The sequence below is a fragment of the Caretta caretta genome, chromosome 6 (genome assembly GCF_965140235.1).
Source record: "Caretta caretta isolate rCarCar2 chromosome 6, rCarCar1.hap1, whole genome shotgun sequence".
Classification (NCBI taxonomy): domain Eukaryota; kingdom Metazoa; phylum Chordata; order Testudines; family Cheloniidae; genus Caretta; species Caretta caretta.
In genome coordinates, this window is record NC_134211.1 from 98,693,084 (window position 1) to 98,720,267 (window position 27,184).

The following is a 27,184-nucleotide window of genomic DNA, read 5'->3' on the forward strand; positions in this document are numbered from 1 at the left end:
CTGTTAGCAAGTATGTCTGTAACAATACAGACCAAAAAAAGATTCCTTACTAGGCATATTAATATAGAACTTTGATTAATTCACAGAAGTAGTGCAAAGATTTGGGAGTGTCAGGGGTAATGGAGGAACTGAGGGAGAAGGAAGGAGCCTGGAGTGAACCTGGAGGATTGTTGGGTGTGGGTGGGAGAAGTATGGAACAAGTTTTTTGCAGGGGGGAGGGGAAGGATTGCTGGGGAGTTGGGGAGCCTCCCCCATGCAGACCCTGGCTGATCCCAAGCCTCTCCCATTCAGTCAGACACTTCTGCCTCTGTCCCCGCATGTGCCCCCTATCCTGATGGGTCCCCTGCAGTCTCCTCCCCAGGTGGCCATGCACCCTCACTCCCATTCAGTCCCTGGCTCAATGCTGTCACCCCACTAGCCATTCTGAACCCCAGTCTGTGACCCCCCCCCCAGCAACCCCGTGTGCCCCACTCTGTCCTAATCTGGCTCTGCGGGCAGGGTGCTGCGATGAACTTCAACTCCTGGGGGAATTCTGTGCCACTGCACGCACAAAGATTTTTTTTCCCCACCAGAAAATACATTCTGCCCAGAAGTGCTGCAGTTCCATCTTTTGCCCACCAAGGCCGCTGTGGCACCAGAAGAGCCTGCTGCATTCACGCTATTGGCTGTTCTGGCACCACCAATGTATTTTCTGCAGAAAAAAATAAAATTCTGTGGGAGACATGAATTCTGCGCATACGCAGTGGCACAGAATTCCCGCAGGAGTAAATATCCTATTTTTCTCCTAAACCTGTGTGAAAGTCTTGTTAAGTAATGAGTTTTTCCTGGTATCTCTCCCCATACGTTATAAATAACCTAAAAGATTTTCTAAAGGGCTTGGATTTTTCTACGTAAAAGTTGATTGTCCTTGTGGAGAACTGGGAAATATTTGTATTTTTATAAATATCATGTTCCTCAGTGCATCTGTTTAATATTACTCTACCTGAATGCATAGTTAAATCAAAAGGAGTTGTTCAAAGTAACCAGACAGGAAAGGAAAACAATGGATTCTGATAAGGAGCATTCCCTCAAACAAACAATAGCATCAAGAGTAAAGATCTGAAGTATATCTGGGCCCCATTTGAGCTTCCTGATAGGTCAAGATGCCAGATTTGTTGTGGGGATTAGCAGACCTGATCTTAAAATCAGCAGCAGCAGCAGGGCTGCTGGCTGCTCAAAACATTTACCCCTGGCTATAATAGCTCCTGCTTGTTCCCAGACTTACTCTTGCCCTGTTCCAGCCTTACTCCTCATAGAATTAAAGGCAAGAAGGGACCATCATGATCATCTAGTTTGCTCTCCTGCACATTGCAGACCACAGAACCTCACCTATCCACTCCTGTTATAGACCCATAACCTCTAGCTGAGTTACTGAAATCCTCAAATTATGATTTAAAGACTTAACGTTACAGAAAATCCATCATTTACATAATTTAAACCTACAAGTGACCTGTGTCCCATGCTGCAGAGGAAGGCAAAAAAAACCCTCCAGAAACTCAGGGTCTATGCCATTCTGACCTGGAGGAAAATTCCTTCCCAATCCCAAATACGGCAGTCAGTTGCACCCTAAGCATTTCAGAAAGACCCAACAGCCAGACACCTGAGAAAGAATTCTCTGTAGTAACTCTGAGCCCTCCTCATCAAGTGTCCCATCACCAGCCGCTGGGTATATTTGCTACTAACAATCACTGACTGGCTACATGCCATCGTAGGCAGTGTCATCATACCATCCCCTTCATAAACTTATCAAGCTCACTCTTGAGGCCATTTAGGACTTTTGTCCCCATTGCTCCTCTGGAAAGGCTGTTCCAGAACTTCACTCCTCTGATGGTTAGAAACCTTGACCTAATTTTGAGCATCAGTTTGCTGATGGTCAGTTTATATCCATTTGTTCTTGTGTAAACATTGGCACTTAACTTAAATAACTCCTCTTCCTCCCCGGTATTTATCCCTCTGATGTATTTATAGAGAGCAATCAGATCTCCCCTCAGCCTTCATTTGGTTAGGCTAAACAAGCCAAGCTCTTTGAGTCTCCCCCTTAATAAAGTAGCTTTTCCATTCATCTGATCATCATAGAATCATAGAATCATAGAATATAAGGGTTGGAAGGGACCCCAGAAGGTCATCTAGTCCAACCCCCTGCTCAAAGCAGGACCAATTCCCAGTTAAATCATCCCAGCCAGGGCTTTGTCAAGCCTGACCTTAAAAACCTCTAAGGAAGGAGATTCTACCACCTCCCTAGGTAACGCATTCCAGTGTTTCACCACCCTCATAGTGAAAAAGTTTTTCCTAATATCCAATCTAAACCTCCCCCACTGCAGCTTGAGACCATTACTCCTCGTTCTGTCATCTGATACCATTGAGAACAGTCTAGAGCCATCCTCTTTGGAACCCCCTTTCAGGTAGTTGAAAACAGCTATCAAATCCCCCCTCATTCTTCTCTTCTGCAGGCTAAACAATCCCAGCTCCCTCAGCCTCTCCTCATAACTCATGTGTTCCAGACCCCTAATCATTTTTGTTGCCCTTCGCTGGACTCTCTCCAATTTATCCACATCCTTCTTGAAGTGTGGGGCCCAAAACTGGACACAGTACTCCAGATGAGGCCTCACCAATGTCGAATAGAGGGGAACGATCACGTCCCTCGATCTGCTCGCTATGCCCCTACTTATACATCCCAAAATGCCATTGGCCTTCTTGGCAACAAGGGCACACTGCTGGCTCATATCCAGCTTCTCGTCCACTGTCACCCCTAGGTCCTTTTCCGCAGAACTGCTGCCTAGCCATTCGGTCCCTAGTCTGTAGCTGTGCATTGGGTTCTTCCGTCCTAAGTGCAGGACCCTGCACTTATCCTTATTGAACCTCATCAGATTTCTTTTGGCCCAATCCTCCAATTTGTCTAGGTCCTTCTGTATCCTATCCCTCCCCTCCAGCGTATCTATCACTCCTCCCAGTTTAGTATCATCCGCAAATTTGCTGAGAGTGCAATCCACACCATCCTCCAGATCATTTATGAAGATATTGAACAAAACCGGCCCCAGGACCGACCCTTGGGGCACTCCACTTGATACCGGCTGCCAACTAGACATGGAGCCATTGATCACTACCCGTTGAGCCCGACAATCTAGCCAGCTTTCTACCCACCTTGTAGTGCATTCATCCAGCCCATACTTCCTTAACTTGCTGACAAGAATACTGTGGGAGACCGTGTCAAAAGCTTTGCTAAAGTCAAGAAACAATACATCCACTGCTTTCCCTTCATCCACAGAACCAGTAATCTCATCATAGAAGGCGATTAGATTAGTCAGGCATGACCTTCCCTTGGTGAATCCATGCTGGCTGTTCCTGATCACTTTCCTCTCATGCAAGTGCTTCAGGATTGATTCTTTGAGGACCTGCTCCATGATTTTTCCAGGGACTGAAGTGAGGCTGACTGGCCTGTAGTTCCCAGGATCCTCCTTCTTCCCTTTTTTAAAGATTGGCACTACATTAGCCTTTTTCCAGTCATCCGGGACTTCCCCCGTTCGCCACAAGTTTTCAAAGATAATGGCCAATGGCTCTGCAATCACAGCCGCCAGTTCCTTCAGCACTCTCGGATGCAACTCGTCCGGCCCCATGGACTTGTGCACGTCCAGCTTTTCTAAAAAGTCCCTAACCACCTCTATCTCCACAGAGGGCTGGCCATCTCTTCCCCATTTTGTGATGCCCAGCGTAGCAGTCTGGGAGCTGACCTTATTAGTGAAGACAGAGTAGTATCCTAGTAGCCCTTCTCTGCTCCTGTTCCAGTTTGAATTCATCTTTCTTAAACATGAAAGATCAGAATTGCACACTGAATTCCAGATGAAGTCTTACCAGTGCCTTGTATTTATGGTACTAACACTTCCCTATCTCTACTGGAAATACATTGCCTGATGCATCCTAGGATTGCATTAGCCTTGTTCATGGCTGCATCACATTAGCTACTCATAGTCATCCTGTAATCAACCAATATACTCAGGTCTTTCTCCTCCTCTGTTGCTTCCAATTGATAAGTCCCCAGCTTATAGCAAAAAATCTTGTTGTTAGTCCCTAAGCGCATGACCTTGCACTTTGCACTATTAAATTTCATCCCATTTCTATTACTCCAGTTTTCAAGGTTGGCCAGATCTTCATGTATGATATTCCAGTCCGTCTCCATATTGGCAATACCTCCCAAATTTATGTCATCCACATATTTTGTTAACGTACTCCCACTTTTTGTTAAATAAGATTGATCCCTAGACCGATCCCTGAGGAACTTCCACTAGTAATCTCCCTCCAACCTGACAGTTCACCTTTCAGTATGTCCTGTTGTAGTCTCCCCTTTAACCAGTTCCTTACCCATCTTTCAATTCTCATATTAATCACCATCTTCTCCAATTTAACTAATAATTTCCCATGTGGAACTCTACCACATGCCTTACTGAAATCCAGGTAGATTAGATCTACTGCATTACCTTTGTCTAAAAAACCAGGTTAGTCTGATATGATCTACCTTTTGTAAAGCCATGTTGTATTTTATCCCAATTATCATTTACCTCTATTTCCTTAACTACTTTCTCTTTCAAAATTTATTCCAAGACTTTGCATGCAACTGAGGTCAAACAAACAGGCTTGTAGTTTCCCAGATCATTTTTTTCCCCTTTCTCAAAAATAGGTACTATATTAGCAATTCTCCAGTGATAGGGTACGACCCCCTGCGTTTACAGATTCATTAAAAATCTTTGCTATTGAGCCTGCAATTTCATGTGCCAGTTCCTCTAATATTCTTGGATGGAGATTTTCCCGAACTGTACCCTGATTTATACCCATTAAGCTGTTTGAGTTTGACTTCCACCTCGCATGTGGTAATTTCTATTTCCATATCCTCATTTCCATTAGCCATCCTGCCACTACCCCTTAGTTCCTCACTACCTTTATTAAAAACTGAGGCTAAATATTCATTTAGATGTTGGGCCATGCCTAGATTATTTTTAATCTCCACCCCATCCGCAATGCTTAGCGGTCCCACTTCTTTCCTTCCCCTCCTTCCCCCCTCCCCCAATTTATATGACTATTGAACCTTTTGCTATTGGTTTTCATTTCCTTTGCGAGGTCCAACTCTGCTTGGCTTTTGGCAATTCTCACGTTTTCTCTACACTTTTTGACCTCCAAGAGGTAGCTTTCGTCGCTGATAAATCCAATCTTCCATTCATTGTAGGCTTTCTGCTTTCTCTTAACTTGTTTAAGATGCTTGCTCATACAGCTTGGTCTGTAACCCTTCCCTACGATTTTTTCCCCCTTGCTTGGAATGCAGGCTTCAGATGGTTTCTGCAACTTTGACTTAAAGTAAATCCAAGCCTCCTTCACATTCAGATCCTTGAGTTCTTCAGTCCAGTCCACTTTCTTAATTAATTGCCGTAATTTTTTTAAGTTAGCCCTTTTGAAATCAAGGGCCATAGTTGCAGATCTATTTTTGCTTATCCTTCCATTTAATTAAAACTGAATTAGCTCATGATCACTAGAATCAAGGTTGTCCCCTACTTCTATGAGGTCCTCATTACTCACCAATACAAAATCTAAAATGGCATAATCTCCTGTAGGTTTGGTGACTATTTGGTGAAGAAATCTGTCAGCTATCACATCTAGGAAAATCTGTGTCCTACTATTATTAGTAGCACTTGTCCTCCAATCTACATCTGGGAAGTTAAAGTCTCCTATAATCACACAAATGTCCCACTAGTATTTATTTCATTAGAAACATTAAAGAGGTCTCTATCCATACCCACATCGGATCCTGGGGGTCTGTAGCATACCTCAAGCCACTGTCCCAGGGGAGCCTCTGGTAGCTTTCTTCTGAAAAGTGATTTTGACCCAAACAGACTTTGTTTTACAAACTCCATCTCTTCTCATTTCTTTACAGTCTAACTCATCATTAATATACAATGCTACTCCACCACCTTTACCTTTATTTCTTTTTCCTGAACAACACACACACTCTTCAGCACACACTGTTTGCCAGAAGCTGGGAATGAGTGACAGGGGATGGATCACTTGATGATTACCTATTCTGTTCTTTCCCTCTGGGGCATCTGGCCCTGGCCACTGTAGGAAGACAAGTTACCAGGGTGGATAAAAATCAATAATTTTAAAAAAATAAAATAAAATAAAATAAATGGATTTTTTAATTTAAATCAGATTTTTTTGATAAAATGCTTTTTGAGGAAAAAAACCTATCTAAAGATAGTTTTAGTTAAGATACATTATAGCTCAAAGATATCTCATCATGGAATAGGGATTATAAATTCTAATTCTATAGTATGAGACAATATATTCATGTAATGTTTAAGAAAAGTTTTGTAAATGAGTTCCAATGGTTCATGGATTGGGAACCCAATCTTATGGGGTTCCAGGGGCATCTGTATAGATTATTTAGGTTAATCTTTCTATCTACCCAATCGGACTCAGTGCTCAGTCTAGAAGATACCAACAAAGATGCTTAGTTTTGCAGTTCTCAAACTGTGGATTTGTGTCTCCAGAGCTCACATGCTTGTTAACAGCAAAAATGCTTTAAAATAAATAAATAAATAAATAATATATAGAGGTGAGAAATGACAGACCTCAGCCCTATTGTCCCTCTGCAAATTTGTGTACATAGAGTCAATCCCTTACCTCTCTCTAAAAGTGCAAAGTTTCAAAAAGTTCAATGAACAAAAAGATTGTTGGGGGCGCAATAGATCTGGACAAGGAGAAGAAGTCTGGAGATAAATGTGAGAAGAGAGGGACAGGCAGTAGAAACAAAATGAAACTGTTTGAGCAGATTATTCCAGAAGTCTTGAGGTCTTTCTCAGTGTAGCCTTCATTGATTTCAGATCTACTATACCATGCTCTCACAAGAAGGGAAAACCTATAAAGGCAGCAAGCCGTAAAAGACCCAGTTTGGGAATATTTTAATGAAGTTCCTCTACATGCATGCAAAAAGCAAACAGTACAACAAAGAAATGCAAGGCCTGGTTGCGCAAATGAAATAACATCATAACTTATATTGTTGGGTTACAGAGCTGTTTCCTAATGAAAGCTGGCAATTGGAGTTATGCCCATCAGCATGTAGAACTCCTTACCATGTGTGCTCTAAGAGCATGAGGGATAAGATGTTATAAAATGTAGGCCCAAAGGGAGGAGGATTTGTTAGCCTTAACTTGGTCAGTTTAAATCAGAACCTTATTACTATGTAACTCTGATTGGCACCAAAGAGAGTATTTGGTGGTGTGCAGCGTGAGACTTTTATTATTCTGAGTTAAAGATTAAGATTAATGGCATCACTCTAGGGTGGCAGAGGACAGCAATACTTGAACTGTACAATACCTATTATCTTTCACTGCATTTACTGGGAGGGGTGTTTTCCTAGTATTGGGAGGGAGACCTGAAGTGGTGAGGATAAAGTCCTGCTCACCTTACTCCCTCAAGTCCACTGAAGTCAATGGGACTTAACTGCATGACTAATGTGAGCAGGATATGGCCCCAGCAGTAATGAGATGACCAAATAAAAAGTACATCTATTATTTTACGTATCAGAGGGGTAGCTGTGTTAGTCTGGATCTGTAAAAGCGGCAAAGAGTCCTGTGGCACCTTATAGATTAACAGAGGTATTGGAGCATAAGCTTTTGTGGGTGATGCATCCGACGAAGTGGGTATTCACCCACAAAAGCTTATGCTCCAATAAGTCTGTTAGTCTATAAGGTGCCACAGGACTCTTTGCCATCTATTATTTTGTGGCACTAAAGGAATCCGAGACCTGTTGCTATGTCTAATGGATATGTAGTGGTGGTAACTAAAGGCAAGATGCACAGTCAACCTGTGGAACTCTTTGCCAGAGGATGTTGTGAAGGCCAAGACTATAACAAGGTTAAAAAAAGAAGTAGATAAATTCATGGAGTATAGGTCCATCAATGGCTTTTAGCCAGGATGAGCAGGGATGGTGTCCCTAACCCCTGTTTGCCAGAAGCTTGGAATGGGCGATGGGATGGATCACTTGGATTACCTGTTCTGCTCATTCCCTGGGGCACCTGACATTGGCCACTGTCGGAAGACAGGATACTGGGCTAGATGGACCTTTGGTCTGACCCAGTATGGCCGTTCTTATGTTCTTATCATGAAGAGTGTTCCTTCTTAGGAGAAAGCTGCGGTGAAGATGATGAAAGGAACATGTCTGAACATGCAGGATCTTCAGGTTGGTAAACATTTTTATTTTATACTTCTTTCTTAAGGATTGCCTGTCTTCCTTCTGGACTATTCTTGAATTCTCATGTTTGAACAAAAAACATAGTTGTTACTGTATGGTGCTATCACTGTGATAAAAAATAAATACCTGAAATAGGCAGATCTTCCTTTTACAATTTCACCTTTATAGTAGTACCGAGTGTCAGTGAATGTAATGAGTAATACTAAATGAGCAGTATGGTAATAATAATTAAATAACTGCCTTGACTTATTTTGTTTAGGAGAATCCATCCTCACCATACAGGATTCTGAAGGAGTATCCACCTTCAAGATCACCATCATTTTCTGTAGTTTCAGACTTATCTGCCAATGATAGTGTTTCAGTCACATCATGTATGTCACATAGCCACAGTATATCACCAGTAGCAAAAAGAAAAAAAATATCCATCATCCAGAAACAACCATAGATAAGTTTGTGATAAGAACTAGCAGATTACAAAAAAAGGTAATTGATTAAAAAATTTCCCGGTTTGTTTATGCAACAAACTTTCCTTTCCGTCTGATTGAGAACCCACACTTCATTAACATGGTTCAGTCATTAAGACCAGGATACAGTCCACCCAACATAGCAGATGTCCCAGGCAAATTGCTGGGTGTATGAAAGAGAAATTGAGCAATGTGCAAAAGGTCTAGAGCGTGAAATTGTTAACCTGAGTCTTGATGGGTGGAGCAATGTCCACAACGATCCTGTTGTATGTACTTGTGTGACAAAAGAAGAAGGGAATGTCTTCCTTACAGAAACAACTGATACATCAGGAAATGCACACACAGCAGAATACTTGCAAGAAGTAGCAGTAAAAGCTATAACAAACTGAAAAAAAAATCAAATGTCTAGTATGCAGCTTGGTCACAGACAATGCTGCAAATGTATCCAAGATGAGAAGAAATTTAGAAGAGAGTCCCAAGCTAATAACATACGGTTGCAGTACTCATTTGATGCACCTCCTAGGCTCCTAGCCAAAGACTTCAGTGTTCCAGAAATAAAGGCTAATTTTGTTGAAATTGCAAAATACTTCTGTAACAACCACTTTGCAGCAGCTGCTCTGAAAAAAGTGGGAGGAACCAAGCTAACTCTCCCACAAGACATGTGATGGAACTCTATAGTGGACTGTTTTAAGCACTATATCAAGAACTGGCCTAATCTGATGACAGTTTGTGAACAAAATCGTGAAAAAATAGATGGAACCGTCACAGTCAAAGTTCTCAACATTGGGCTTAAGAGAAATGTTGAACACAGGCCAAGTACCCTGAAGCCTATTTCTGTAGCCTTGAACAAAATGCAGGGAAATAGCTGTTTTATTGCTAACGCTGGTGAAATTTGGAAGGAACTGAGTGAGATCTATGCAATGACAGTTAAATTACAAGCATTAAAAAAACAAATGGGACAAGCACTATCTCCAGCTCATTTTCTTGAAAATATTCTCAATACTCGGTATCAGGGTCAAACCTTAACTGCTGCAGAAGAGGAGTTGGCTATGACATGGACATCCAGCAATCATCCCTCCATAATGCCAACTATAATAAACTTCAGAGCTAACGATGGACCATTCAAGAAATATATGTTTGCTGATGATGTTTTAAAGAAAGTCACACCAATGAACTGGTGGAAGTCACTTAAGCACTTGGATTCAGAGACTGTTGAAGTGATAATCTCACTTTTAACAGCAGTAGCTTCTTCTGCCGGTGTAGAAAGAATATTTTCTTCCTTTGGACTAATTCAGTCCAAATTGAGAAATCGTTTGGGACCTGAAAAAGCAGGAAAGGTTGTTTTTCTTTTCCAAATTATGAACAAATAGGAAAATGAAGGTGAAGACAAATGAGTTAGCTACAGAAGCCAATATTTTAAGTTTCTCATGTTGACCTGGCTGACACAGTTGATTTAATTTTTGGTTTTTTTTTTAAATATTTCATTTAACTATTTTAGTTACAAACAATTTTAACAAAAGCAAACCTGATTTTAAAAAATGTGAATGTTTAACTAAATTCAAAAATGCATATGCTTGTTTTGTTAAAGTATTATAGATTTGCTGTTGAAGAAAAAAAATCCAGAATACATAACATTGTTGTTTTAGTTAAATAAAACAATTTAAAAATGTCTGTCTGGTGATGTTCTCCTCCTAATACAGCATGGCAAGAAAATCCTCCAAATATTAATGATTAACCTGTTGAATTGGAGATAGTTCACCTCCCAATGACTTCATAAATATCTGCTTCAATTACCTTTGGTAAATGAAATAACCAATCATTCATTTTCTGATATAGCTGTAAAATTAATCTGAAAAGTTTTCAAAATAAATCACTTAAAAAATGTATGGTGTGTACTTCTAAAAATGAAATCTACATCTATCTCTCAGTTGTGAAGAATATGTATTAAGGTTATAACAACCAACAAGAATGCATTTTTATATAGAAATCCATGATTAAATCGAGTCTTCCTGACTAGTGATTTAAAGCAAATCCACCCTGCAGGATACTGGGCTAGATGGAACTTTGGTCTGATCCAGTAGGGCCGTTCTTATGTTCAATACCTGTACTCCAGTCATTACTACTATTACACTATTATTATTTAACTTCCTGTACCAGTGGTTCTAGTTCCTCCGTTTTGTTACCCAGGCTCCTTGCATGGGTATGCAAACATCTTAGTTGTTTCTGCTTGGCTTCACCCAGATTCCTCAACCAATGAGGTACAGTTATTCTACGGCCAGTATTACCTATCTGACTGTCAGCTTAATTGGTATTGGCACTATCTTTCCTCTTAATGTTCATTCTCCTACCCATTGTTGTTCCTTTCTCCACTGCTGTATTCTCTCTTTCTTGATTTTCCTCCTGGTCAATATTAGAATCAGGCATGGAGATTATCCAACCATCCCCCCTAAATTCCTAGTTTAAAGCTCTTTAAAGCCTGCAATTAACTGAAAGCATTAATTTTTAACACGTTAACAGCATACATCTGGGTGGGGAAGGAGGCATTGGTGGGGAGGGAGCTGAAGAGTTTAATTTTTTTTAATTGCTTGACTGCCCTACTTTGCACCTCAAGAATATCTGCCATTCTCCCTAATAGATCCTGAAACGGTCTGTGTTTGTCAGCCGGGGAAGAATGATGCCTGCAACAGGGCTCTCACCAAGTCCTGTATGTAAACCACATGAGAAGCTAAAGATGATGCTGCATCATATCCTTCCATGATGTCTGGATCTGAAGTAAGGGAATAAGGTCAGAGCCAGAGGTTGAATAGGGGAATGCTAAAGGTTCATCTCCAAAGGGGCCAAAGATACTACAAGACTGCTCCAGATCAGAATCAGGAAAGCCAATACACACACTGAGTCAAGCATCAAAACAGCATGTGGAGGGGTCGCTAGCAGTCTTGACAGTGGACCTCAACTCAGACAAAGAGACATCAAAGATGCCACTGAGTTCAAACCAGTGAGTTTATTGGTGCCAAAACATATGGCTCTGGGGAGAAGAGGTGACAATGGTTCCATTTAAGAGCCTTCAATGCACTCCTGGGGCAGAGAGTACAAAGGAGAAGGGAGAGGCAACTTCCTCTTTTTTTCTTATACTTGTGTCCCTCTTATGGGGAGATATGTTTCCTCTTTTTCCTTTTGCCCAGATGCACATCTGAATGGACTTTTGGTGTCAAGACACAGCCACTGATGCCTAAGGATGGGTCCACAGTCTGTGCCAGGGACAACCGTGCCTAAAAAAGAGTCGATGCCAAGGTGGGCACTTTCTGCACTTTTACCAAGTCTATTGAGGCCTTACTAGACAACATCCATTTGGTCTTCAGAGCTGCTTTTGATTTAACCAGCATGCATAATCCTGCATTAAGGATTTGTTCCCAACATAATTCCAAGGAGATTTTGATCTCAAACCTATGATAGAAGACAATGCTGAGATTAGAGTGGCAAAATGCGTCTTGGGCTTCTGTCAAGAGGATCTCAGCATGGAGGCTGGTCTCAATACACTTGATGAGCCTCGACTATCAATCTGTTGACATTAAGAAGCCAGAAGAGCCTGGAGTCTCAAATGTCTCTCCCTTCTAGCATGGGAAGTGAAGGCTCAGCAAACCGCACACCAGATTACCAGGTGGGTTTCACCCAAACATAGAAGGTCCTGGATATGGGCATTGATTTCCAGTATGATTGATGGGCGGGAAGGGCATCTCTTGAAGCCATTAGTGGGATGAGGGCCCAGTGTGGTCCTCATACTGCGTCAAATGAAGACTCCTGCGACAAGGGAAGGTCTAACTACACCAGGGGTTCTCAAACTGGGGGTTGGGACCCCTCAGGGGGTCATGAGGTTATTACATGAGGGGGTCGTGAGTTGGCAACCTCCACCCCAAACTCTGCTTTGCCTCTAGCATTTATAATGGTGTTAAATATATAAAAAAATATTTTTAATTTATAAGGGGGGGTTGCACTCAGAAACTTGCTATGTTAAAGGGGTCACCAGTAAAAAAAGTTCGAGAGCCACTGAACTACACTATGTGTTCTATACTACTCTAAACTAACTATTTACAAAAAATACTAACAGAAGATCCTAGAATGAGGACACAAAGGTGAATTCCATTCACTCTCTGTGGCAATGGTGAAGGAACTGAGGCAGCTAAGGGGGTACACTTCCTCATATTGAGTAAGGCAATGACATCACTTCCAAGCAAGAACTCTTGTACAGCCCCAACAGACACAACTTTGCAAAGCAGTTTGATGTCTCAGTGCAGGGGTGCCATATCCACAAGTGGGAACACACAGAGGGCCCTCAAAGAAGAACAAAACATTAGAATCTATTTAATGGCATTAACTCAGAGTTAAGGTTGATTGGTGGTATGTTGTCCCCCTGAAGAACGCTGAGTTGAGCAAAACTCAAAACTTCTGAAAACAAGGATATCATAGAATCATAGAACTGGAAGGGGCCTTGAGAGGTCATCTAGTCCAGAACCCTGCACTCAAGGCAGGACTAAGTATTATCTAGACCACCCCTGACCGGTGTTTGTCCAACCTGTTTTTAAAAATCCCCAATGATGGAGATTCCACCACCTCCCTCAGCAATTTATTCCAGTGCTTAACCACTCTGACAGTTAGGAAAGTTTTTCCTGATGTCCAACCTAAACCACCCTTGCTGCAATTTAAGCCCATTGCTTCTTGTCCTATCCTCAGAGGTTAAGAACAACAATTTTTCTCCCTCCTCCTTGTAACAACCTTTTATGTACTTGAAAACTGTTATCACGTCCCCTCTCAGTCTTCTCTTCTCCATACTAAACAAACCTAATTTTTTCAGTCTTCCCTCATATGTCATGTTTTCTAGACCTTTAATCATTTTTGTTGCTCTTCTCTGGATTTTCTCCAATTTGTCCGTATCTTTCCTGAAATGTAGCACCCAGAACTGGACACAATACTCCAGTGGAGGCCTAATCAGCCTGGAGTAGAGCAGAAGAATTACTTCTCGTATCTTGCTTATAATACTCCTGATAATACATCCCAGAATGATGTTCGCTTTTTTTGCAACAGCATTACACTGTTGACTCATATTTAGCTTGTGAGCCACTATGACCCCCAGATCCCTTCCCACAGTACTCCTTCCTAGGCAGTCATTTCCCACTTTGATATGCATAGTTAAGGTTTTCCATGCAACCTTAAGTCTGCCCTCGTTCAGCAGTGCCCCAATATTCCCTGTTAACACACACTGCTTTACTCTGCCAATCCCACAATTTCTGAAATGTACAAACTTCACCTCCTTTTACAAGCTGCTCATGCACAGAATCCTATCTAACACTATTAAAGAACAAAAGGGGGGAAAAATTGGTCAGTTAGGTACTATTTTGGGAGAGGACTTATATCTCCAGAATCCATGCTCAAATGACCCCAAATTTGGATCACTAATCCTACTCTGTATTTCCACAAGGCATAGAAATTTTCAAAAAAATCTATACAAATATGTGGATTTTAGAGCACCTAGAAGCATCTTGTTATAAACAACGAGGATGGATGGAGGGAAAGGGCTGCTCTACACATCTGTCTTTGGCATAGGAGACTCTGAAAGGTCTGAAGCAGCCTATTCATCTCAATGTGATGTTCTCAGCTGAGTGAGAACACCCCATAAAGACAAATACAACCTGAAACAATTGCATCTCAGAGGGTGTTCTCATTCCCCTCATGAGTGCTTTAGAGCCTGTGATATGCATTAAGTACGTCCATCCTCAGCTCCCCACCCAAAGGGACAGGACTTCCCCAGATCCTGGATCACATGTGGGGCAAGGAAGAGGCTTCAAACCCTCCCAAAAGGGCACGGCCAGAACCCAGTTCACATGAATGGGGTAGGGAGGTGTTCCAACCCTTGTAGATGGGCACATGGCCCCCAAATCCTGGCCCATACAAGGGGAGCAGGAGAGGAATTCAGACACCTTCAGTGGAACAAGAACCCCTATATCCCAGCTCATGGGGGGGTCCCAGAGAGGCAAGAACCCCCCCCCCAAAATTTAGACACACAGGAGGGGAGAATGTGGAGCTGACAAGTGCGCCCGCCCCATTCTCCCTCAGTCCCTCTGCCACTCACCCACACATCCCCCCCTAATCCCCACACCACCCTTACATGAGCCTCCAACCTCTCTCCCCTCCCCTACCACCAGTCCTAATTTTTCCCCTCCCCTCACTGCAGCCCCAAAGATCTCTCCCTTCACTGCCCCACACCTCTGCCCCCTAATATTCCTTCCCCTCCCAGGAAGTATTTACATATCTAATTTTATCCTCCAAAGACTTTGATTACATTCCCCACAAAGTAAAATTGCCACCCATGATTCACAAATTGCAGCAACCTCCAGCCATTCAGTCCCAAACTCCTTTTGTTTTAGGTGGGGGCTTGTGATTAATGTATCCTTAGTTATTATAATTGAACCCATCAATCTCAACAAGGTCAGTGATTCATCCAATAATTATCACCTCTGAGTTAACAGTACCAGGCAGCAGAACTGAAGTGTTTCGGGGGGCCCTGTAACTCAGAAACCCGTCCGTTAAATGACCCCAAATTTGGACCACTAACACTACTGCATGCAAGGAACACCAAATTTCAAAGCAATCCAAATAACCATTTGGAGTTTAGAGCACTTACAAGAGTCAAGTTTTAAAATATATAAAATGGTGGGAAAGAAAAGCCTCTGTTTTTCCTGTATTGACACATGCACTGTAAAAAATGTACATTTTCTTAAATACCATTCTTAATTTGTGTCCTCCAAAGACTTAGTGGGAGCCATATACTACTTTGGGTAAAACTCAAAAGATTGAGACCATTTTGGCCTGCAATACATCAATAGTTTGATCTTTAGCTCTGTGCAAAGAAAACCCACCTAGAAACTTTTTGAAAAATGACTATTTTTGTGAGGGGCCTTATTATATCTCAAGAGACCATGGCTCAAATGACCTCAAAGTCAGGACACTGCACCTTTCTGAGCCACACCAAACTTCAAAGAAATCCAACTAAACATGTCAATTTTAGAGGATTTAGCAAGGCTGACCTTTAAACAGAAGTTGTGGCACAACTTTAAGTATAGTGGCACTGCTGAACTACTCTAATAAAGAATATGATATAATATTTTCAGTATTACATTCTAATATGCATCAATTATATATCCTTACCTGGAATACTGTGTTCACTTCTGGTTATTGACTCTCAGAAGATATATACCAAAAATAAATGGAGTCCTAACACGAGGAACAAAAATGATTAGAGGCATGGACAGCCCTTTTATGAAGAGAAATTGAGGAGACTGAGACTGTTCATTTTAGAGAGGAGACAAATAAGGGGACGGACATGATGGAGGTATACAAAATAATTAATGATATCAGAGAAAGTAATTTGAGTGATCCTAATTATGTAATGTCTCATATATCTCTCATATAACAAAAAACAAAAGGACATTCAATTAAATTGAAAGGCAAGGAACAGATAAAAAGAAAACTTTTTTTCTCTCTCAATGCATAATTAACCTGTGGGACTCATTCCCACAGGTAAAACGGAGGCCAAGGGTTTACCATGATTAAAAATAAGATTAGACATTTTATATGGATAATGAGAACATCTAGCTAAATTAGGTATGATTAAACCGTGTGTGTGTTTTATTTTAAATAAGAGATTTAAATCTTGATACCAGAAGCTAACCACTAACTGATGGTATTAGGAGGAAACTCCCTGTCAACTATGGACAAGTTACAGTATTCCGTAATTGACTACTAAAGAAGTTCTTGCACCCTTCTCAAGAATCTAGCACCCACCATTATCAGAAACAGGATACTGGACTGGTCTAGAGGGATGACTGGTGTGATCTGGTATGGCAATTCCTGTCTTCCTGAGTGCTGCTTAATGTCATTCAAAACATGCCATAGCTATGCAGAAGAGTACCAATTATCTACCCACTTTGTATTATGGGACCTAGTTATCAAAAGTTTATAATTCAATTTAAATTTAGCAGACGTAGATGCATATGCACTCAAGTTTGATTTTTTAATACATTACAAAGTTTAAAACCTCAGTCCTGACTTTACAACTGAGAATTCATGTATGCATACAGAAATGGCAATCCTGCAGTTTTCTTCCTGCAGAGATTGTAAGTCACAACATCGAGGTATTCAACATGTTTTATCAAATCAAACTGTATGAGCAAATTTTCAGTATACTGAAAACTTGCTACTTTATGGAGAGAAAATAAAGCAGCTATAATGATTATTCTGTTATATAATCCCACCTTCAATGACATTCTCACATTTTTCTCATAGCTAATTTCTTTGAGAAAACATTTAATTTAATATTTCAGGATGATGAGATGCTAAAAGTCAGATATCTTTAAGAACTAATGTCCTCAGTCACTAAAGTTGAGTTTGAAAAGCTACCAAGGTTGGGTTGGTTTTTTTTGTTTTTTAAAGGAGAAAGCAACCCCATTAATCATAAAAAAATGTGATGGTATCATTGGAAACAGTCATTCTACTGTTGAGATGAATGTTCACTACATCTTCAAGTGTTCTAACAGTTCTATATAGTCTTTCTAACGTTTGATAGGCATACAAAACTGTACACAATTGAAAACACTACCCGCTTCACAAGGGTTTCCTCAGCAAGCAGATAAAGAATCGGATCACCGTAACAGCATTACCTTGTAAGCAAGAACTTCCTGTATGTTTGATCATGATACCACAGAAGCCAAAACATATCTACTAACAATCAGGAAAGTAACTAAAGATTTCCCCCTTGCAGATATTCTGTTCTTTGGTATAATAAGTATGAATGATAAGTAGTTATTAGCCTTTTGAATGATAAGTAGTTATTAGCCTTTTATTCCAAATTAGCACTCCATACAAACATTCATAGAGACCAAAGAAATTTCACAGTTGGAAGCCATAAACAATTTCTTTCTCATGGTCCAATCCTGTCAACACTTCTACCAGGTGTAATGCTGTAAGTAGCCCCATTGAAATCAACAGGGAAACTTCATGTTAGCAAGTACTACATCAATGAGAACTATTCATGTCAGTAAGCACTATGTAGTAAACCTTTTCAGGATTGGGCCCGTCATTCGTATGAGCTGTGCTCAAAGGAAGCCAAGGCTCATGGGAGCTATGCTGAAGATTTTCCACAATGTCCCCTTGCCTGAGGAGTTGATGACAATTCTTGAGGTGCTTTTTTGTTTCAGATTAAGAGGAAATTGTCAAAAAAGAATGAAATGAGCATAAAACAAATAGCTAATTCACATATCTGACCCAGCTTGGTTGCATAGTACACTACAGCATTCCATGAGCTACCTAATTTTTTCTTCTCATTTTGAGCACCAAGTAGGAATTAATTTAGGGACAGAATGGTCTGTAAGAGAGGCTCATACCCGTACTTTAAAATCTTCAAAAGTTTGAAAAGACCCTAAACAGAATTTTAAGATCGAAATAAAAACTGAAATATTTGTGGCCATTTTGGTCCAGATTTCTAGAATGTATTAAACCCTGAATGAAAGAGTCAGCATCCATTTTACTCTCTATGTGCAAAGCTAGTTAATACATTTGTACAGCTAATATAAAAGATATGCCAAGTGCTTTCCAGCATCACAAGCAATTCACAGTATACAATGTGTTTTTACAAGATTTACTGGCTACTGAAAAACTGTTCTCTAAATAAAAACAGCAATCAAAGGACAACAATATTTAAAATCCACACACAATGAGGCCTACTGGAAGAGAAAGGATTACTGACTCAGGTTCACATCTTCCCTTTATACACTTCAAAATACTGCCACTCGCCTTCCAATACTATCTGGCTATCCAAAAGCCTACTAAGATTGGTTTGGTGTATTTAGGAAATAACTCCGCCTCCATGACATCTACTCTACTTATGCATCACTGGTGTTTAATCTTTTTTATTAACTTCAACACCTGATAAGACTCAGCCTACTACAATTAGACAGATCTGTAGAATAAATTTCAAATCTGCAAGAATGTTTGCTATTATAAAATTATCTTAAACGTTGCAGAAGCTGCAGATGTGTCTTTTATTTCCATGCTCTAATCCCTGTATTTAGATGTGGGCCAAAGGTCTACCTGCTGCAGATTAACCTCCTCCTGAGTTTAATGACTTTGAAATGCACATCAGATTACTACTTCCCACTTCCCAGCCTTTTGACTTGTACACACAGATGGGAACCAAGCAACGGTCGAGACACATCATTTTATACTGGCAAAATATTGACATACAGCCATGCATACAAATTTCAGCACCAAGCACCTGAGGAAAGCCGGCAGTGAACCGCGCGATCCAAAAGCCATTTCTATAGGGATTTCTATTCTTGCTGCTATACAAGACAAACTAAATTGTAAGGGGAGAGGGCGGGGAAGAGATTAAAGCCTCACTGTCATTGGCATATTCAGATTATTTCCAATATTCTGCTTGTGATCACTGGACGCCAGGAGAAAGGGGTGGGAGGTCTGGTGACCCTGGCACTGGACGCCAGGAGAAAGGGGTGGGAGGTCTGGTGACCCTGGCACTGGACGTGACACAGTCCGGTATCCCAAGTACAATTTCTACCGATGTTTTGAGGATCGGGGTCTCGGATACCCGGGGATGTCCTGGTGCCCCAGGCAGGGCTTCGCCAGGTGCTCCCGCGGCTGAAGGTGGAGGCAATAGGGAGAGTGGGGGTTGATGGATAGAAGGGTGTCTCCAGTCGCTGGGACATCCCGGGCCCCGGCCGGGCTCCGAGGCGAGGGCACAGGGAAGGGCGTGAGGGTCTCCGTACCTGATGATGTCGTCCTGGTGCCCCAGGTAGAATTTCTGCCGGTGCTCCCGGGGGCTGTAGACCACGCCGACCCCCGCCACGAAGTAGACGATCTCCTTAGCCGCCGTGTAGTAGAGGTTGTTGCGGCACTGGTGACCCCGGTAGCCATAGACCCACTCTAGCCGCAGGTGGCAGTTGGGGGCATTCCGGTCAGCCATGTCCCCACCGCCGGCCGGCTCCGCGTCTCCCCCGCCGGAGCCCTAGAGGAGAGGGGGCCAGTTACCCTCCCCCCTCCCGGGCTCGGTGTCTCCCTCGCTAATCCCTGGCCGCCGACATGGATGCCCGCCGCTGCCTCTCCTCCGCCTCCTCACAGAGGGCGCCGCCGAATGAGCGGCGCTGGTCTCCTCGCGCCAGACATGGCTGCACCGAGACACCGCCCGGAACGGTTAGCGCCAGAAACAGCTTCCCCTCAGATCGGGCTGTTGTGCGCATGCCCGGGCCGTGTGAGCATGCCCGGCGCCGCCCGCTGAAAGCGCTGCCCCCGCGCTGCCCTTCTCAGCCGCCAGAGTCCGCTCACCGAGCGGGATGAAAGCGAGAGGAGGGAGGAACGGACAGGACAGAGCAGGGGGCAATACATGGCCAGAGGAGGGTGAAACAGGTGGAGGTAGGGGCAAAGTCAGGGACAAGAAAGGGGCAGGTGGGCTGACCGGCAGAGAGGGGAACGGGCAAAGGGGACTGGGCTGAGCAAAAGGAATGAAAGTTACCAAACGGGGTGAGCCATCCGCAGTGGCTGCCAACATGCGATGTGGGTAGCAGCGAAGCTTGTGCTTCTCTGTGGAGGTTACATCTCTGTACCACCTCCCTAGGTCGTGTGGTGTCTAAAACTAGGGGTAGCCCAATGTCTAGAATAAGCAGCTCTTCTCTAGCTGAAATAATGTATCGAGCACCCAAAGAAGACTTGATTCCATGAAATAGTTTACAGATACCCTCTACCTAAAAAAGGCTTTCAGGGTTATCATATATGGTTGTAGTTTTTAAAAGAATTCCCTATCAGTTTACATAGGTGTAGCATGGCTGCATATAGCCTCATCTCTTGTCTGCAATGCTGAGTGCCTGACTGGTACTTCAGTTCCTGTATTGCACTCTTAAAAATAAAAGGAGGGTAAAACTACTTTTAAACAGTATGCTTATTACACATTGTCCTTAGCACATCATTTACCTTGATTAAAATCATGCTTAATGTCAAGATGCTATTTAATTTATGGTTTAAATAGCAAATAATCATGGAAAATAATAAGTGACACTATTAGCTAAGAAATCACATCTGATAGTGTTTTCCGGTGTAACACTTCCCTGCTGTCCAAGTCCCTAGGGCTTGGACAGCAGGGCTCAGGTGGGGATTTACAGGTCCAGGGCAGTAGCGGTTGGAGCTCCGGGGCCCTTTAAATCCCCGCCAGAGCCCCGCCACCGCTACCCCAGAGCTTTAAATTGCCATCTGCGAAAGCCGGTCCCGTGTACCGAGGCGTACCAGCTTACTTTCACCTCTGATTAAACCAGCTCTAGAAAAGGGTGCTGAGGGTCACAACAGAGACTATCTGGAGTGCTTAAGGGGTCCACAAGACAGGCAAATGGCAGCAGAGTGCCTGTAAAGCAATCTCTGGCCATGAGAGGGTGCTTAAAAAGGGTGCTCTACCCATATATTTATTAAAATCAACACAGAGCAGCAACACAAACCATAACCATTACTGTCTGCATTGAGACTCATGAAGCCTAGAACTATGACTCAGAAGTAAAGCTGGCCAGAAAGCAGTCTTTCCCTCCCAAGCAAAATTTTGAATTTTTGAAAAAACTTTAATCCCAAATCAGGACCGAAAAAAGGTGGGGGATGACATTTTTCATAGTTAGGGATAGATTATTTTCAGTCTATTTCAGGAAAACTGAAATTTTCAGTTTGCTGCCTGGGCAGTGTGTGGTGCCTGCGAGTCCAGGCTGCCAGGGATCAGGCCAGCCAGGGAACTGAGCAGCCTGGCCTGAAAATTCCTAAGCTGTTCTACTCGACAGTATTAAACGCACCATTATTCTTTATAGTGTGTTAACTCTTACATGGCTAGCTTGTGTGGCCACCACAGCTCCTTCACATTCAGAGGTGTTTGCAGTGAACGTCCACAGCCCCTGTGTATGTCTTTTGTGGGAACTGTGGTGACCAGTTAAAACATCTTAAACTTAGAGAATTAACACAAGATTCCCTCCCCCAATTTTCCTTATTCCCTTTCCTTAAGCTCCATAGAATCTTTTGCATATTAACATGTATTAAACTCATTTTCTAGTTATACTGGTGCAGTCCCATAAATTTACAGACTGGAGCCAAAAAAAATGAGAAAATGCAAGTTGCATGGCTCTTTCTTCCCATAGTCTGAAGCCAGGGGAGGGGTACAGGCTCTGGGAGAGAGAGTTGGGGGTGTGGTGTTTACCTGGGGCTCCAAGGCAGGGCGGGCCAGGGGACCTCCATGCACCCCTGCCCTCAGGCACCACCCCCACAGCTTCCCATTGGCCGCAGGGTGCTCAGGGCGGGGACAGTGCATGGAGGCACAGCCCCGCCCTAGGGAGGGGCCGACAGCCACTGGAGCGAGCAGACAGACGCCACACAGCTCCGCTGCACTGCCGGGGCCCCTATAGGAGGAGGCCCGGGGGTGGCAGGTGGGTCCAAGGGAGAGACCCGGCCCCAAAAACTGCTGGAGTCCCACCGGCCACACTGGGGTGGTTCATGGGCTGCAGATGGCCAGCGGGCCGGGAATTTGAGAACTCTGATTTAGACGATCTCTGATAGGGGTTTATCCAACCTGCTCTTAAAAATCCCCAACGTGGGTAATTACATCTGCCTGATGAAATTCCCCCATCTGTTTCAACTGATACTCCTTTTTATAGGTATTCTTCACTTTTGTCCTAACCTGATATGTAGTTCTGATTTGTGCTCTTTAAGAAAGCTGTTGCTGTCTAACCCAATGATAGGTAAATTAACTTTTGTAATGTATACTAAAAGAGAGATGTGAAGAAAATCGTTCATTTAGCTTATCTGCAAATTCATTATCCTTCTGACTTGCTCCCTTTACTCCCTCATCATTGAGGCACGCCTATTGATTCTGTTACAGGCTTACAGATTCTGGTATTTGAAAAATTGTTGTTGGGCATTTATCTCAAAATTCCATCTTAGCCCTCTTCATTTTTTTCTTACATATTGGCTCATGTGCTCTACACTTATTATTGGCCTTATTAGGGTTGGATTTCTATTTTCGGAAGGATAGCTGTCTGGCTGAAATAACCTCTTGAGCTTTGCCATTGAGCCACGCTGATTTATAACTTGCTTTCCTATTTCCTCCTTTGTCCAGAAGTCTGCATGCCATGTGTGACTCTTATGGTATGCTTAAATGCTACTGAATAATAGGTAGCATTCTTGCCAGATCTTAAAGATTGTTATTTCTTTTGACTTTAAGGCCTTTTTTATTTACTTCCTCATTTATGTGAAAACTCACTTTCTGGAGTTGTGCCATCATACTAATTTGAGACCTTTCCACCCCCAAGCATACTAAAATTAATGTTGTTACTATTACTTAGTGTCTCATCTCTCTCATGCCTACATATCTGATAATTACTACTTGAACCAGCTGCTGGGGTGTTACTTAGTATCTAATAGAAAACAAGCACTGCATAGGCGTTCTTTGGAATGAGCCAAGAAGCACTTATGTGAAGAATTTATTTCTTAAACAAAATATACTGTAAATCTTGCCACTATTGCTATAACAATACTTTTGCTATAACTGTATACATCTGATGAAGTGAGCTGTAGCTCACGAAAGCTCATGCTCAAATAAATTGGTTAGTCTCTAAGGTGCCACAAGTACTCCTTTTCTTTTTGCGAATACAGACTAACACGGCTGTTCCTCTGAAACCTGTATATTGTTGCTGAATGAAAGCTTTTCATAGTAATCTGAATTCATTTAGAGACAGTGTAGGACTTGCATCATTGTGTAGTGACACAAAATGTAATTTGCACTGATCTGTTTGACTACACAGAAACACAAAAGGGGTTTCTGTTTTACCTTAAACACGTTTTTATAAAATTAAATGCAATAATCAGCACCATGGACAGTACCATTTAAGGAGTACTTGTGGCACCTTAGAGACTAACCAATTTATTTGAGCATAAGCTTTCGTGAGCTACAGCTCACTTCATCGGATGCATACTGTGGAAAATACAGAAGATGTTTTTATACACACAAACCATGAAAAAAAAGAGAGTGTTTATCACTACAAAAGGTTTTCTCTCTCCCCACCCCACTCTCCTGATGGTAATAGCTTATCTAAAGTGATCACTCTCCTTACAATGTGTATGATAATCAAGGATTGTCTGGCTATGTAGACTCTCTCCTCAGGCCCTACACTACCAACACTCCCAGCTACCTTCGAGACACCACTGACTTCCTGAGGAAACTACAATCCATCGGTGATCTTCCTGATAACACCATCCTGGCCACTATGGATGTAGAAGCCCTCTGCACCAACATTCCACACAAAGATGGACTACAAGCCGTCAAGAACACCGTCTCCGATAATGTCACGGCTAACCTGGTGGCTGAACTTTGTGACTTTGTCCTTACCCATAACTATTTTACATTTGGGGACAATGTATACCTTCAAATCAGCGGCACTGCTATGGGTACCCGCATGGCCCCACAGTATGCCAACATTTTTATGGCTGACTTAGAACAACGCTTCCTCAGCTCTCGTCCCCTAACGCCTCTACTCTACTTGCGCTATATTGACGAAATCTTCATCATCTGGACCCATGGAAAAGAAGCCCTTGAGGAATTCCACCATGATTTCAACAATTTCCATCCCACCATCAACCTCAGCCTGGTCCAGTCCACACAAGAGATCCACTTCCTGGACACTACAGTGCTAATAAACAATGGTCACATAAACACCACCCTATACCGGAAACCTACTGACCGCTATTCCTACCTACATGCCTCCAGCTTTCACCCTGACCACACCACACGATCCATCATCTACAGCCAAGCTCTGCGACACAACCGCATTTGCTCCAACCCCTCAGACAGAGACAAACATCTAAAAGATCTCTATCAAGCATTCTTACAACTACAGTACCCCCCTGCTGAAGTGAAGAAACAGATTGACAGAGCCAGAAGAGTTCCCAGAAGTCACCTACTACAGGCCTAACAAAGAAAATAACAGAACGCCACTAGCCGTCACCTTCAGCCCCCAACTAAAACCCCTCCAACGCATTATTAAGGATCTACAACCTATCCTGAAGGATGACCCAACACTCTCACAAATCTTGGGAGACAGGCCAGTCCTTGCCAACAGACAGCCCCCCAACCTGAAGCAAATACTCACCAGCAACCACATACCACACAACAGAACCACTAACCCAGGAACCTATCCTTGCAACAAAGCCCGTTGCCAACTGTGTCCACATATCTATTCAGGGGACACCATCACAGGGCCTAATCACATCAGCCACACTATCAGAGGCTCGTTCACCTGCACATCCACCAATGTGATATATGCCATCATGTGCCAGCAATGCCCCTCTGCCATGTACATTGGTCAAACTGGACAGTCTCTACGTAAAAGAATAAATGGACACAAATCAGATGTCAAGAATTATAACATTCATAAACCAGTCGGAGAACACTTCAATCTCTCTGGTCACATGATTACAGACATGAAAGTTGCGATATTACAACAGAAAAACTTCAAAACCAGACTCCAGCGAGACACTGCTGAATTGGAATTCATTTGCAAATTGGATACAATTAACTTAGGCTTGAATAGAGACTGGGAGTGGCTAAGTCATTATGCAAAGTAACCTATTTCCCCTTGTTCCCCCCCCCCGTTCCTCAGATGTCCTTGTTAAACTCTGGATTTGTGCTGGAAATGGTCCACCTTGATTATCACACACATTGTAAGGAGAGTGATCACTTTAGATAAGCTATTACCAACAGGAGAGTGGGATGAGGGGAGAGAAAACCTTTTGTAGTGATAAACATCCATTTTTTCATGGTTTGTGTGTATAAAAACATCTTCTGTATTTTCCACAGTATGCATCCGATGAAGTGAGCTGTAACTCACGAAAGCTCATGCTCAAATAAATTGGTTAGTCGCTAAGGTGCCACAAGTACTCCTTTTCTTTTTGCGAATACAGACTAACACGGCTGTCACTCTGAAAAACATTTAACACTTTCATTAACCGTTTGTTTCTTGAGGGAGAGCAAGGTTGGAATTTTTCAGTGTCTGCTAATTCCTTATCTGGATGTGACCATACCACTGGCTAAAGAGGCTGGAGTACTTTTGTGATGATTGCCATGTAACGCCTTTCAGGCTGAATGCATATGCATGAAGAAGAGGGAGAAAAAGGAGGAGGGACTGAGAGCAGAGCATCAGTGTGCATGTAGACGTGTGCGGAAGAATGAAGAGAAGACTGGTGTAGAAGGAGCTCAAGGATCTCAAGTGACTGATGAAGAGGTAACAGTTGGCTGGGAGCACTGGTGCTGATGTGGGAACAGTTGGGCTGCTAGCTGCAGAAAAGGCTGTGAGTGCCTAAGCTGAGCAGGTGGAATGGTAATTGGGGAAGGGAGGCAGTTGTAATAAACTCCTTCCTGTCAATTTTCTATTGGTAGCAAAAACTGGTGCTGAGAATGTAACATTTTGCACCCCTTCTTCATAGTCATAGAGGTAGCAAGTTCTGAGAGCTGCTCTTCTCAGAATTTGTTACCACTCACTCGTTCCCCATATCCTGGTCCTAGGGTGGCAAATTCAGAGATAAAAGGAGTTGTTAAAAAAATCAAAAATTAATACTAAATATTTTTATGAGTGGCCTACAGTTGTGCCCATCCTATTTGTGTTGTAGGTATTTTGTTTTCCCGCATCCCATTGTGGGCTCTATTAATTATAAATTTTAGATCCTTTTATAACAAGTAGAAAACATTTCACATCAAAAGTGGGTTTAAAGTTTTCTTCCCTATAGTTCCAGTGATTGACTATTTCTTTTTTTTTTAATTGAAATCAGCTTGTTCCTATATGAACCATGTTTTTATACACACACACATTCATATTGTGGCACACTACCTACATGAGGTAGACAAGGCTTTCTTTGGACAACAGGAGTTTCCAGATCACAGGCCCCGATTCTCCTGGGGGACTTCAATCACCCTGACATCTGCTGGGAAAGCAATACAGCTGTGCACAGACAGTCCAGGAAGTTTTTGGAGCGTGTTGGGGACAACTTCCTGGTGCAAGTATAGGAGGAATCAACTAGGGACCATGCTCCTCTTGACCTGCTGCTCACAAACAGGGAAGAATTGGTAGGGGAAGTAGAAGTGGGTGGCAACTTGGGCAGCAGTGACCATGAGATGGTTGAGTTCAGGATCCTGACAAAAGGAAGAAAGGAGAGCAGCAGAATATGGACTTCAGAAAAGCAGTCTTTGAAGAATCCCCTGGGAGGCTAATATGAGGGGGAAGGGAGTCCACGAGAGCTGGCTGTATTTTACAGAAGCCTTATTGAAGGTGCAGGAACAAACCATCCCTATGTGCAGAAAGAATAGCAAATATGG

At 42.6% G+C, this 27,184-nt stretch overlaps 1 protein-coding gene across 8 annotated transcripts in view; it reads right to left on the reverse strand.

Annotated features, from left to right (window-relative positions):
* The window catches only part of EML5 (EMAP like 5), a 295,572-nt gene extending 275,557 nt beyond the window's left edge, over window positions 1–20,015 (reverse strand). For all 8 annotated transcript variants that reach the window (XR_012669025.1, XM_048854106.2, XM_048854105.2 and 5 more), the window contains exon 1: window positions 19,572–20,015. Coding sequence is in view for 7 of the 8 variants with exons in the window: in XM_048854106.2 (XP_048710063.1) it covers window positions 19,572–19,768 (197 nt within the window). In the remaining variant the exon portion in view is untranslated. The remainder of the gene's footprint in view (window positions 1–19,571) is intronic.
* Window positions 20,016–27,184: the final 7,169 nt, after the last annotated feature.